The 15,572-nt window shown below is 42.8% G+C and overlaps 1 protein-coding gene across 1 annotated transcript in view; it reads right to left on the minus strand.

Moving 5' to 3' along the window:
• The window catches only part of TESK2 (testis-specific kinase 2), a 72,639-nt gene that overhangs the window by 14,258 nt on the left and 42,809 nt on the right, over nt 1-15,572 (minus strand). The window contains exon 4 of the mRNA XM_010155216.1: nt 7,744-7,890. Within this exon, the coding sequence (XP_010153518.1) occupies nt 7,744-7,890 (147 nt within the window). The remainder of the gene's footprint in view (nt 1-7,743; nt 7,891-15,572) is intronic.

Genomic DNA, 15,572 nt, shown 5'->3' on the forward strand with positions numbered 1-15,572 from the left:
CACCTTCCACTAGACCAGGTTGCTCCAAGCCTCATCCAGCCTGGCCTTGAAGACATCCAGGGAACGGGAACTTAAATTCATTAGGATACGTATTCCAGTAAAAGACTGACTTTTTTTATCCACACTTAAATCAGCCATGGGCAGGTGACATGCACCAGACAAAAAACCGCCACTGTCACTACAAATGCTCACTGTAGGGGAACTAAACCGATTTAATTGAACTGGCACAATTTTATGTAGCTAAGCAGCAATTTCCTGGAACCCAGAAGGGATAGGAGCCTATTCCTACTGAAATCCGTAGTAAAAACTCCTATGGATAGTAGCATGGTTAGATGTCACCATTCGAGCCTGTAGTGCTCATTCAGGACAAAGTTCTGCAGATGGCGATGCTGCATTCTGAGATTCTCCAAGTGTTCAAGGCCAACCCCCAGCACCACCACATTCCTCCCCAACCCCCACCCCCTAGGAAAGCCACTACACGCACTGCGCCAAACCCACAGCACAGGTAGTTTAGTTACCAGATTTAAGATGCAAAAGCTGACTTGTACGGACACAGCCCTCAGTAACTGGCAGTTGACGTGCACGCAATGAATGACATTTCTAAGCATTCGCATTCTACTGCCTAGATAAACCAGGATCAAAAAAGGGACAAAGTCTCGTTAGAGGCTAAAAGGTTGAAAAGAGCTTTTAGATTTAAGCTTAGAGGTGGTATCTTAGTAGAAGTACAATAGAGCGTACTGCACTGTCTCCACTGTCGAAGTCACACTTCTCAGTTTCTACAAAAAATATGTGTATCGATTTGGTATGCAGAAGTTTTGTTAATGGATTTTGGCACAGAGACGCAAGAGTTTGAACCCCTCTAATATGAAAAGCTCCTCAAGAACTGCCTATGAGATGAAATGCCAAGCAGCTTTACTATATGGACTTCAAGAAAACACTTTTGACTTACTACTGCGTTATTTGTATAAACTGCAAGGCAGTAAAACATGACTGTCCCAAGCTTTCTCTCTGGACCTCTACAGACAGGGATGTTCTTGCCTTTGGCAGCTCACAGAGTTAAAGAGGGCAGTATGTGTCTTCAGTTGGGTTCTCAAGGCTTTTTCTCCCCAAAACAGGGACCCCATCAGTGCCTCCTGAGGCAGTCTCTTAATAGAAGCGAGGAGCTCCACACATGAGACCTAAAGAGTTAACAGAGCTGTTTATGCAGAGACAGATGTGAAAGAACATAAAGCCCCCTTTGTGTGTTACAGGAGCTTAACATCTGCTTTGCACAGCATAATCCTACTAAGACGAATGCAATATTCTACTCCCCCTTTTACATAAACAAAACCGAAAATAGACTCAAAAGTTTCAGAGTTAAAAATAAGTTGCTTAGATGAAGAAACCCCATCGTTTTATTTTACAAACTGACATAGAAGCTAAGCTCCTCAGAGATTTTATTGCACTCCAGAAAACACAGGAACGGTACTGCAGTGTCACTGGCAACCCTCTGATGCCTGTTACTGAATTAAAATCCTTAAAGGCCAATTGAGATGCATCAGCTGTTTTTAAAGCGCTATCACCCCTAGGAGATACACCATTGACAATTAAATGTACAAAGTTTGCAGTACTAGAGACATTTTTAAAACTAAATGCATTACGTTTGAGGGGCAGGCTCCATTTGGGTCCCAAAGTACCAGTAAAAGTTTAGTATTGCGACTGTCATTAGAAATAATCATCTGAAACAGCTAATTTTTGCAGCACAAGCTCTCCCCTGTGGTGCAAAATACTCAGGCAAGCGCCCACCTAGCACAAAGGGGACCTTACAGCCACAGCAGCAAGCGTGAGGCTCATCACACAAAGGTTCTGTTCATTGCTCGGGGTTTATTTCCGTTTATTTTGTGTTAAACAACAAACAGCGTACCAGGTAGGAAGTCAGGGCACATCACTTTCAAGCCCAAAGGCAGCGAATTTCTGTTACATCAGATGATCACGGTAATTGCTTACATGCGTGATTCTGCCCCGTAGCAACGGACGACTCCGCTCTGGGTGAAGGGGGGGTGAGCCATTACGCATTTACTGTGAAGTGAAGGGATACGTTGGCAGGAATACACACATTTGTATGTGTGTGAGTCCAGATGCAGGCCTGGAGATTAGAATGTCTTCCCAGATTTCATCATCGATGGAGCTCACAACATTCCCTAAAACTGCTCACAGCCTACTCCTGGTTCTAAGACACTGCTTTCATTTGTACGTAATTCTGCAAAACTAAAAGGCATTTTGTTTGGGGGTTTGCCTGCTTGTTTTTAATTAAGAGCTTTGATAGTGGGTTTTTGGAGAAGGAAGAGGGGTGGTCAGCCAAGACAGCTCAGCTGCCCGGGAGAACAAACTTAGAGTGTGTTGCAAGCAAATTCTGAAATAATGAAGATTTTTAAAAATGCTCAAAAGTATTAGCCCATGGTATCATACCCAGCTTTGGTACGTGATGAAACGTGATGAGGCCTTTTGCCACCCCTGCAAAAAAGTAGACTAGGACAGGCCATCTATGTGGGGAATCTGAAAGAGCCAGTAAGGTGAGAAGGCAGAGCAGGAGTCCCAGCTAGGGGCTGGCAGGGACCGAGCCCAGGGCCTTGAGCGAGGCTCTTGAGATCAGGGAGGGGAACGCAAGAACCGCAGGTATAGCAAACAGGTGGCGGGAAGGGGACAGGGAACAGAGCTAACCTGGAGCAGCAGAACAGGGGGAGAGCTAGAAAAGGCTAAACACACGAAAGACCCGAATGCAGAAAGATAGCTTGGATAAAGCATCGAGGAGGAGCAATAGAAAGAGGGTAACTGCAGTCAGCCAGACAAGGAGATGGAACAGTATGGCTGGGGGGCAGGAAGGGGGAGCAAAAGGAGGAAGAAAAGCCTTGGAACAAGGAGGAAAAGCCTGACTGAAGGCTCGCATTACACAGTAGCAGAAAGGACTGGATAATCATAGAGTAGGTATGATTAGTCTTGGGAAAATGGGCAGACTCGAGACGTTCACTTCTCACTGCCAGGGAGTCTCCCTTGCTCCTCTGTCTATTCCTGCTCTGTAGCAAAACCAAGCAATGTCTGTTAGTAATACTAATAAAAAACACTATGTATTAGTTACTGTATTAACTGAAGAAGCAGACACCTCTGCTACAGATCTTAAACTTCTAACCCTGCAAAGGAAGTACGTAATGCCTTTGTTATTTTCCCTTTTTTTTTTTTAAATGGAAGTTGCACACAACATAGCCTACACCAAAAAATTAATATTGTGCAAAAGATGGGGATGATAACCTTCCTGTGAGAAGGTTCATTCTTCCCCTTATGCATGCATTAAGGTGAAGTCTTTAATTACATGACCACAGTTTTCTACCTGTCATCAGTGTCTTTCAGTGCACACAATGGATTCACACTGACAGTGTATTGAGGCTCTGCATAAAACACTTGGGCCACTATTGCCACAGACACGGTAGTGTGAAAGAAAGGCTGGGAAAAGATGAAAATGAAGGGCTGGGCTGGAAAAGAAGGTCTTCTGGTCAAGACTACTGTAATGTTACTCCAGGATCTGTATTCTGGCCTTCCTCAGCAGCACAGGCAGAATCTGTGATAAGGAAGCTAATTTAACAAAATCTGAGATTGTTGCTGATCTTGTGCTTTCTCTGTCTCCAGCAGTCAAACCTATTACAAGTGCTGTAATGCTTCCAACTGCCCTGAGGTCAGTCAACATACTGCCTTGAACTTGAACATGTGTAAAATGCCAAGTACTCCAAACAAAGTCTTAAAACACATACCCAATATTCACCAATATTCTTGCTTTTAATCTGTTCCGATAAGGCTGAGTTTATTCATCTCCCTCATCTCAGAGATACTGTAAGAGTAAATTCACTGATATAAGGGCAGTCCTGGTGTAAGCTGCCAAGGAAGTCAATAGTACTTTCAGAGCAGGGTTTGAATGCAATGCAAACACAGCGCAAACAAGTCGTAAAAGGAATTCTCTGTGTAGCAGTAAGACATTTGTTTTGAAGGGGTGAGGTACAAAAAGGTTTTGCTACGTTCTCTTTGCAGGCTGGACACTTCTTCCCTGTGCCTTCCCAAACGCTGTTATATTAATTGTGGGTGACAACAGACAGAATGTTGCAAAAACAAGTCAGATTAAGAAAAACTTTATCACTGGTTCCTATGCAAACCCTTCCAATGTTTCACATTATTTCTGTTTTAATGACTGCATCTGCTATGACTAAGACTGTCAGAGTTAAAATCTATAATGGGACCTCCTTGAGAATCACTGAAAGGTAAGAGAAATCCTGAGGATTCCAGGATGCAAAACCTCCTTGTGCACATTACAGTGAGCCCCAAACAAGAACTGATTCACAGGGCTTGCAGCGATATGGATAGGAGACAGGGAATGAGCCAATAAGGCTGGTTGTCGTAACTTATCTGTGGCTTGATCTCTGCATAAATCTCTTTATGACAAGTCAAAAGTGAGGACACTGTATTTATTGGCTTATAAAATGAACAAGTCACCCTGCCCACACACCTACTATCTGCATGCCAGGAAGAGCTAATCCGACCACTCTTACCTTCTGGCAGATTCAAGTTAGGTTGATGCTGTCGATCAGGGCAGATGAGCCTGATCAGCTCCAGCAGCCCAAGCCCAGAGCTGCTCACAACGCGGGTCAGTACCAGCCGTCTGGGCAGCACACTCTCTTCTAACAAGCACTGCCCCCATCCCTGACAGAAGGGCAGCAGAAAGGACACCAGTGGGATGTCAGGGCTGACATCCCCTGTGGGCTGTCACATCGACTGTAATGACCTACATCTACTCTTCTCTGCCATTCTTCCCTCTGGCTTCCTGTAGTATCAATGCTGTTCTCCTACTCTCCACGTGGTGTCATTAGGAAGAGAGATCACCCTGCCCTATACTAATTGTCAAACCCACTTATTTTTCAGTCTTACACTGGCAGGGGACAGGAACTCATCCTTAAGTTTTTATGCATCCAGTACACCGACGCATATAATGCCGCTGTCAGCGAGAGACAACTCTGTGCCCTGACAGAAAAAACTTCATGTATTCGTGCCACCTGCTCCAGGGAGCCGCAGGAATTAGAGGTTTGCCAGAATCAGCAGAAGAAAGGCAGAAGTACAGGTCTAAATTAATCTCAAATTATTTTTATAGTAAAAAATCATATTAGAGGGATAATTTGCAGTGTGCTACCATGTTCAGGTAAAGCAGGGAGATGTTCCTGCACAGGAAGGGTTTCATTCTGTTCCTAAGTCCAGCAAGTTTTCTAGAAAAATACCTCCCTCTCCCCCCAGCAAACCCAGACTCTGTAATATTTTTGTAGATGTCTAAATCCTCATCTTTGCCTTCATTTGACTAATAAAGCCATCACATCAATTACTGAAGTTTAACGAAGAAAGAAGGAAATAATGAACAGTATTGAATCTGCCCTTATCCAGTCCAGACCACAAGTTCTCTCCCAGGGAAGTATCTTCCTTCAGCTCATGCACACTATTTACTAGTAAGAATGAAGACAGCCCATCCCACCACCAGTAAAACCCCAGTAAAATACAAGGCATCTCCTCAAGCAGTAGCCAAAAGCCACACAGGGTTGAATATTTCAGTGACTATTTTTTGCTATGATTATCTTCTTAATCCTTTGCTTTGGAACTGATTTGTTTAAAACTTAGCCTGCCCACAGGGCAATCATTTGTCCAAAAGGAAAGTTATTTGACCAACAGATTTAATTTTAAAGTGTGTTTCATCAGTACAACAATACACTAATAAAATACACAAGTACTGGGGCATTTAAGGCCAGGTGTTTCATCTACTTCCCTTCCCAAACAGAACAAGCAAGTGCATACATCACCTCAAAAACACTTTTAAACTTAATTTTTAAGAAAAGAAGAAAACACCACACCAACCCAAAAAACCCAAGGAAATTGGAAAGTACAGAATATAGCTGATGACAAACTTTTATGCTGACAGCTGCCAGTGTGACCCACACAGATACTATACCTACAGCATCAAGAACCATCCAAATACAGCATAACTCCTAGTAAATTCTTAGGGTTTGGTTGGGTGTTTTTACATAACCCTTAGTACTTCGGGTGGCCACTGGCGAGTTGGCTGTTGCTGTGAAATCATGCAGTCCTCCCAGCGGGTGCGTTTCTGAACAACTGACATTCAACAACAGATAACACTGAAGCGTTGGGAGGGCAGTTCCAGAGACTGAGATACAATTATGTAAAGCTTTGAACAAAAGCATTCACAGAGAACTCGGGAAAGGGATTTTCATATGACTAGCCATCACAGTACGTGTTTATGATACATGCTGCAGGCACAGAGTTCTCCTTAGTTACTTGGGTTCCTTGCAGTAACCGCACTTCCCCACTCCTAAATGTGCTAAATACATCCTTAACCAAAAGGAGAGAGCAACACCACGTTATCTTTTCAGTTCTTTTGACACACCTCTTATCCACACACTCCAAGGTGACTGAAATGGAGTTTTCAGAGTGTATCATGTCCAAGTTATATGACTCCAAGTCTGGGAATTTTCCATAAATTTTATATTCTTCCTTGCAGAATTCAGCACCTTTCCCTTGAAAGGACACCTTTTTATGACTTCACTGAAGTATGTCTTTCACCTACCAGTTGAACTACTTTAGTTTCGCCTTGGCTAAATGCACATCCCTCATCTGTTTAACACTACACTAAGGTAGCCTAAAGAAAAAAAAAAAAAGGATGGAGGACTAGTAGTCACATTTGCAAACACACTATGCTGTGTTTTCATTGGCAAACGCTGTTTCTAATCTGAAAAAATAGCTCCTTTTAGGCCAAGACAACATTCTTCTGGATGCTTTTGACTGAAGCGACATTATGAAGTCTTCCCAAGAACCATTTTGGACTTCCATGTTCCAAGTCCGCAGTCAGCTTAAACCAGCTCATTAGCACCAGACAACAGGAGAGACAGGACAGCAAAGCCCTCGGCACAGACTGCAACGGATGGCAAGACCCAGCGTGAATACTGGGGCAATCTGCTCACAGAGCTTAGTGCTCCTATGTCAATATTTCTAGCTGAGCTTGAATTAGCTAGCTACTTCAGCCAACTAAATTCATACAACTCGTCACCAAAGCAGTACAAATGTCCACTGAAAACCCTGCCACTGAAATATCTTTCTGAAGGAAATAGTGAAATTTGAAAATTTCAGGTAAACTGGCTTGATCTTACTGACTTCAGAAATGAAAAAAAAAAAAACCATAAACCAGGATTGTGGACAACACTTAGTGCTGAATTAGTAATGAAAGGTCACTCTTGCTACTATTTGTGAAATACATGGAGAAAGAAAACAAGGAGATTTTAAAGAGCATTTGTAATAATCTCCTCAGTTTGGTTCTTCATACGATTGACCTGTTCCAAGTGTTAGATTGTTATGCTTAATTATCCAGGGATTTAAATACTTTACTGAACCATAATTCAGAACTAAAAACTCTACAGCTGCTTTCTGAGAAATCCTAATCTGAACTAATTTAAGGAATGACCTTCCTTCAGGATAGGTATTTTTTCAGTTTCGATACAAACTAGAAACATGTTTTGAAGAAAGTTTTACTCCTATAAATTCTAATTTGTTTCTCAAAATGTCTTAGATCATACCTTACGTAACAGTAGTTCTCTGCCGGAAGGAAGAGAAAGACTCAAACCACTACTTATAGTACCTTCATTATAAATTCCCTTCATGTGTAGGCAGTACCTTGGATGTAAGGTCTCGGTGGAAAATGCCTTTGTAGTGAAGATAACTGATTCCCATGGCAATGTCATAAGCCAGTTTCACCCTCACTGTCCAGGGCAGATGCTGGTTACTGTCCAATAGCTGTTCCAGGTTACCACAGTTGATGTACTGAAAAGACAAAGCAACATTTATAATTAATTATTTAATTTCATATATTGTCAGTGATGTAAAATTCATCACTACACAAGTGTCCTCGGCTCAGCTACATGTCACAAACTTTTTTTTTTCCTCCTTAAGAGCTAGGCAGGCACAAAGTTTGCAGGTCAAGAGAGGAAGAAAGTGTCTCCACCACCTGTACCTGTGCATTACGTTAAAGATGCACGCAGCAGCCACCACCGCGTTAGGTCTGTGGTATTTAAACAGACCCTTCAGAAACACCTACGATGCAGTATCACCCTCTCATTCCAGTGTGAGGAAAATAAGGGCAAAAAGGACAAAGAGCTGGCTCTCAGGCAGAGTAAGTCAACAAAGCGAGGGCTAAGTATCCAAGCGTAGGTCACAAAGCCTGATCGAGTTCCCAGACATCAGCTCCCTAAACTGAAGCAGGATCAAAGAAAAATATTACAACATGTTGCTGTAAGTTACACTTCTTCAATGCCTATCCAGAAGTCTTATCAGCAATCTGATTCCCGTTCTGTTCAGTATTATATCAACCCCATCAAACGGTAGCCCTCATGAAAAGCAACCCACATTAAACGCACGATGAATGCTACAAGAGACAGCGAAACAAAGCAGCACCCAAATGATGCTAAGTAATATAACCCAGGGGTAAGACACGGCAGCTCCACTGCTTCTCAAATAATCATTACAGCAACACAGGGCTTATGCTTTACGTACAGACCCTTTACACCACAACAGCACCTACGCCTGTTTGAGCAGCTTCTTGGTTCACGCCCAGCCTCAGTCTCCTCACCAACAACAAAGCGAAGACGAGCTTAGTCCAGAAGGAAAACCTGGCAGCAATGCAGTGACTTCTCTCCAGAAAAATCAAGCGAAGCAGACGGTAATTTGCTCGGGAGCCTGGTCCAAGCATGTAATGCTGTGGCAGGCTGCACCAACCTAGCTCCTCTGTGCCAGACAGCTCTCCAACCCTCTCGAGAGGCTTTGCGCTTTCCGGTGTCATTCACCCATACAAAACATGGGCCACCGTTATCACATTAAAATAAAAATTGGAATTGCAGCTCCTGTTATATCAGAACTTAAGTTGCTTGTATTTTGTTGGGCTTCTTTGTGTCTCGGAGCCTGGAGCATAAGGTAACGAGAACCACACCATGCAGCGTGGATGTAGCTGATCTCAGACTATGCTACAGCAAGGAAACGGCACCCACAAACCAGACTCATTCACTCATAAGTCTGGGGGGGTCATGGTTCACCTCCTGGATGGTCGACAAAAACAGTTTCTTCCTTACAGTCAGGCCCTGTCTTTATCTGAGCTAATTCTGGAAACCTTTGTCAGCAGACAGACAAATTTCACAGGGAACTACGTGGTTTGGGCAGACGACGCACAACCACTTTTAACTGTCACAGAGCTTACCGGGAAAGGGCACCCCAAATCAGCGTGGGGCTCCCCCGCTCCCCTCGGCTCCACTGCACATCCTTGGGGAGCTGGGCTCGTCCCTGCCCTCGCACAGCAGCACATTTCAGTGTCAGCCCAGGATGTGAGCCCCTCTCTCCCTCCTCTCTGGCAGCAGCTCTGTCTGGACAAGATGGGAAGTACACCTGCAGCACTTGGACATGGTGAGCATCAAGCATCCTCAGCATTTGGTTTTCTGGTTTTCAGTACGAACCTTTGGCCTGACCGACGTGCTGTGCATCCACCTTTTGTCCTTGAGCAGCAACCAAGGCAAAGGGTGAGTACCACGGATACTACTTTGCACTCAGTGTTCTTGAAGAACGACTGACAGTTAGCTCCAATCTGGGCCAGACTTCAGAGCTGATGGCAACTACCCTCTCCTATTGAAGGAGGCAATCCCGCAGAAGATGCCTGGGTCTAGGAAATGCTCCAATTTCATCCTCTTATGACTAATTCAAGATGCTGTTTCCTATCTTTTCCATTAGACAGCAGGAGAAAGAGTGCAATGATACACCGAAAAGGAGTTCAAAATAAGGTACAGAGAAACAGAATGCTTCAGAATATTGACTCTTTTGAGACCAAACAGGCAAAAAGTACTTGTATTTTACAAGTAGGTGAGGAAAGCTCTCGAACTCCAGAGAGTAATCTGAGGTACATTTTAAAATGCACCGTCCTGTCCTTGAGTAGAATGACTTTCTATCGAACTATTCTCTTGTGCTGAAGTCAAAATAGTCCAATGACTTCAAAATTTGTGCTTAGCGCATATCATTTTGTGAAATAAAATGCCAGCAGGCCCCTCTCCAAAATCAAAGCAAACAAGTCTTAACACACCAACGATAAAAATCGACAGTTTAGGGCTGCTGTAGCCCAAGCACTGCAGGGGAACGGGGGAAGGGACGTGTCGGATGACTACACTGGAAACTAGAAATTGCAGGCTGGTTCAAGCCAGAGATCCAAACCAACCTGGCTCTTATACGAGGAGCTGGTGTGTCAGGAAAGCAGAGCAGCTCTGGAACAGGTCACTTGGAGGCTATGCAATCTCCATCCTTGGAGATTTTCAAGACCAACTAGACAGAGCTGCAGCCAACCTGACTCAGTGCTGGAAACAATGCTGCTTTGAGCTTTCCATCTTTGATCTTTCTTTCTCATTGCTTTTATTTGAACCCCTAAGGGAGCTAGATGACCTTACACAGCACTCAAGGAAAAAAAAACCAACCATTGCTCAATATAATTAGATTTTTTTTTTTTTTAAGAACAAAAGTTGCTAGCACGCTTAAGGAGAAAGTGGTGAATAAGATTTCTACATTAACTTCTTACATATTCCCAGCCTCCCTGGAACAGTGCAAGCAACACTTCTCATCCAGTTATGTTCAAATCAGGATATCGACCAGCCTGGAACAGAAGGCCCTAAAGCACCTAGCTCAATAACCCAATTATAAAGTGACATTTATCAATTCTCTCAAACCATTTCACCTTTCTGACCAGGCAATAATAGACCATCCATATAGCACTACAGTACTTGAATTCATTGGCAAAAATGAATGCAAGGGGGAAGGGAATCACTGGCCTGGCTTTCTATTTTCGTTTGGGTTAAACTGTGCCATACCAGCACAGTAATTGCTCCAGAAATGCTAGTACATAAAACAAGCCACCCATAAGATTGACATACATACTGACAAGTGACAGTAGCTACTATTTTGAGTACGCCTAGGATATGCTTTTCAATGAAGTAGCCTACTGATTTGATCCACTGTTACCATATTAGTTATGTGCATCTAATATCTATTTCCCCAGCACCCTTCCAGTCTAACTGGCTTGTGGGGTCATGCACCCATCTTAACTGCAAGGACTGGATTCTAGTGCACATATAGGACACAGCACGGATGAGCTGCAAGAGCAAGAATCAAACCTGACTCTAGCACATACGCAAAACCCACGAGGACTCCTACCCGAAACTGCCACCCTGCAAGTGCTCACATCTCATTTACTGCAGATGTTGAGTTCTGCTTTTGGCTCTAATTTCTAGTCTACTTCTGTGAAGCACTGCAGGCTAATCCTCAAACGAACAACTGAATTAAGACTTTCCTACAGGCATCTTTAAGACTCTAATTGATCTCAGATTTTAGCTGGCCAGCAGGTAATATGTGCATGCAGGGTCCCGAATTGTCCTTAAGGCAAGCACCACAGAGGTTCAGCGCTCCTTCAGTGTCACGTAAGTAATCCAATTCTTCCCGTCATTCAGGCTGATAATGCAAACAGCCAGCCTGATGATCTATTTTTTTTTCAGAGCCCTTCAACAATGACTTTTCAGAATAGACACAAAATTATGTACACTGTTTCCTAACTGTCAATGCCACTGAAAGAAAAATACTTGTTTTCAATGTCTTGCTAGCACAAACCAGGTCTGTGTGGTAAGAATATCCTGAAGGGTAGTATGTGCACCTCTCCCAAAGAGAATACTGGATTTTATTTTGTCCCTGAAACATTTCTGTGCTGGTACAGTAAGGCTACAGCACACACATCATCTCAAAGCATTATTCTAGTACAACAACAGCAGCCATTGCATAAGCGTACAAGCAATTGGAGCAGAGATCTGATCGGGCTACAACAATGAAAGCGAAGGACACCGCATTTCACAGAGACCTCACAGCTAAATGGAGCAGTGTTCAGACCTTTTCAAACTCTGTATCATCAGGTTGCAGTGAAACAGCTACCCATTATTCCCACTGCTAGCTTTCTGTCATGTAACAGGACACCAACAGTCAGTTTATCCGGTTGCCAGAATCTAAAAGGAGCTGCTTTAGGTTGTTTATTTTTGCATTTACTACAACTTAACACAGTAAATTGAACACAGCTTTAAAAGGCCATTTTAGCTCACAAAAATATGTATCTTTTCCTACAAATTTATCCATGGGAAGAGCTCATGTTTTGTTCTAGAAAGGAAGTTCAGCAAAACTGTATGTTAGAACTCTCCTGAAGCTTATGAGGAAAGAGGGCAGTAGCTTCTTTGAAGGACAAGTTACCCAGAGGCTCAGCCAAGCGTAGGTGCTTTATGGATCAAAGAGCATTGAGGAGGCTTCTGATGCTATTGCTTAACACTACAAAACGTAAAAGCAGCAGTACATAACCCTCTCCCACACAAAAGTAGGGAAACGTGCTGCTTTAACCTAAGAACAGGATAATGGGATTGCTTCCTTGCATGACACTTGCAGTCACATTATCAGGCTCAAGCATATGAAATAATGAATGGAATGACATTTAGCATATAATGGTACTTACATAGCATTACATGCTTCATTTCAGGAGGGCAATACCGAAATTCAGCTGTCAGGTTTTAGCCCTCAAAATAAAGGTTTGAACACACTAATACACTAACTAGAAACTTTTCATGAAAAGGTACATCAGATTCACACAATTCCAGCAGTTACTGCTCAAAACCAAAGACTCCAAACATTGCCAAGTCTGAGGCGGAAGACTGAAGGGAATTGCAATGTTTTCAAGGCTACTTTGAAAACCAATGCTATTTAAATATGTAGGTCTAATATAAATAAGCCACCAGATACTGCACAGGAAAGCCAGAAAAGAGTTGGCCTGCTATTTACTCAGCTGTAAACGTCACTGCTTGCCATTTAAAAAGCAACAAATAACCACAAGCCACCCCTATTTGGTAGCCCAAACGTTGCCAAAGGCAACACACTGTGGTTAAGAAAAGTAGGCATGCATTTCAGATGACAGACCAAATGAGGTAAGCAAAGAGTAAGAGCTCCAGGGACCCAGAACACAAGAAGACAAACGCCCAGAGAGCAACGAATGAAGATACTGGAGAATCCCAATGAAGAAAGCAGGCAGGAGTGGGAGGAAAGAGAAACTAGAAAGGCAGCTGTAGCACCTTCAGTGTGGAGAAGCAAGAGAGATGTCACAGCAAAAGGCAGACTATATAGATGGACTCTAAGGGGTGACCAGGAAAGCAAAACAACATTGCAGACACTGGAAACAACTGCACTGAAGCAGTGGCAAAAGAGAGCTTGCTTATCTGTATAATTTCTAATGCTGAAGTAAGAAGGTAACATTTGTGCCTAATAAAAGGGAGTTGAGATCTTGAGATCTCAAAAAAAGAGTTTTAAACCAAGGAGGGTACAAAACATACGAGAACTGAAGATTGGGTTAGGTCATCTGTCACACTCGGCACTCTCAGTGACTACTTTGAAGGCTTCTGGCCATGAGACAACAAGCCAATGTACCCTTCTGCCACAACTGGCACACTTACTACAGTGGGAACACTGGAAATTTCCTCGTTTCCCCCAGCTGCTTTCATTAGCTTCAACTCTACAGAACTGGGTAAGAAAGACAGTACCAGTATGTTCCAAGCTACATTACCAGATACTACAAGTTGGTACCCTGAGAATGACTACCACAGTAAATGTAATTGATTTTGATGTTAGTTCATAGACCTCCAGCTGGTCAAAAAAAACCCCTACCATTTAAAAAAAAAATCTACAAAATCACCTTCCCCACATACCTCCGAGCTGTAACCTTCCATTTCCATTAAGTATCAAACACATCGATTGCACCTAGCAAAATAAACATTGAAACAGAACAAGTTGGATGCTTAATTTGGGCTGTACCAGTATATTTTTGGACAGCAGGTGAACGAACGTTGCCAGGGAGAAAACCACAACTGCTGAAAGAGCTAGTGAAGGTGCTTCACGCAGGTGAAACAAGCACATTTCAGAACAAAACTCAAAACTTTCATGAGACCTCAAAGGCTCAAGCGGCTAAGAAAAATAGCCTGATTGAAAGGACAGGAAAAAAAAGCCAGAAATCTTCCTCTGAAGGCCACTTTTCTTTCTTGTTCCTTGGTTGCTGAAAACCAAAGGAAAATAGAGTCTGTAACTTAAAGTAAATTTCTCTTCTATTGTTCAACCAACACACACACACAAAAAATCAGTTCTTTAACAAAATATTAATTATTTTATTTAAAAGTGTTAACCATTACAGGATCAAATTAATCTTGCCTTAAAAAGTGTCAGCTATTCGTAGGGGAGAGGGTAAGCTTCCTCCTGCCATAGCCATGGCATGGTTACTCATCAGAACTCGGGACCAAACGCCAAGAAACACAACAGATCGACCTCTGTTTCTTCTTCCGTGTCAGTTGTGGCACCGACTGACTCGCTAGCTCCTCCTTTCAAAAAGGCATGTATAGGCATGGCTTATTTTTATACGGGCAAACAAGAATTAACATGCACTAACTCAGGAAGGAGCTGTAATGAAAACCATTTGTTGCATTCCAAGCATTTAAGTGCTGGCATGAAAAAAAGAATATGGCAAGATTTGTCTTCCTTCAGTTCTTTACATCCAATAGCTCTTATGGTCAGCATGCTGAATTTATCCCTTTCCTGTCATTCCATTCAATCAAAATGTAATGTCTGCTGCTACAAACAGATTATCCTAAGTAAAACTTGAACTGCAGGCACACAGCAGCGATGCACTACTGAAACATAGAAAGAAAGGTTTACAGACATTCACTTACTCACGGTCAGATTTGAAACACTTCAGGAAATAAGCTTATTTTGTTGGAACCGGAAAACACTCCCAGTATATCTATACAAACTAACCTTGATAACCATTTTTCCTGTAATTATATTAGTAGAAAAAATAGAAAGCAAAGAAGGCCTAACAAAAAACCTTCATTTATAATCTGAAGTCCCAACCATCTGGATTCTAAGCAGAGCCTAGTTTCAGTGCAGATAAGAATCTGTGATATGGCAAGCTAGCAATGGCATAAATTAGCACACAGGCACCGAAGAGAAAGTACCTTGTTGCTGACACAGGCAAGAGAAATAGCATCTCTACAATAACACTTCTTTCAAGAGCAGAAGGCTCCATCCATACTGACAGCATATCGAACATACGATTCACTCAGTTCTGCCTAGGAGCAAGCTGTAGCCCCTGACAAGGAGCCTCATGCTTAAATAAGGTCTTTCTCACCATCCCCACAAAGATACCAGCAGTAGCAGCCCACGGATTGTGTGACTGCAAGATTCCAGATACACCACCTGTTTGCTTCCTTTTTTGAAGTCTGTAAAACAGCCACAAGGATCTGCTAGGTGCAAAAGTTACAGTGCACAAACACCTATCCTAGAACAAATTTTGTTTCAATTCTGCACAAGGAATACTGGTTTTGAGCTACTTCCAAGTGCTTTTCCAAGCCTCAACA

This window comes from Eurypyga helias, unplaced genomic scaffold, assembly GCF_000690775.1.
Source record: "Eurypyga helias isolate BGI_N326 unplaced genomic scaffold, ASM69077v1 scaffold5807, whole genome shotgun sequence".
NCBI classification, from domain to species: Eukaryota; Metazoa; Chordata; class Aves; order Eurypygiformes; family Eurypygidae; genus Eurypyga; species Eurypyga helias.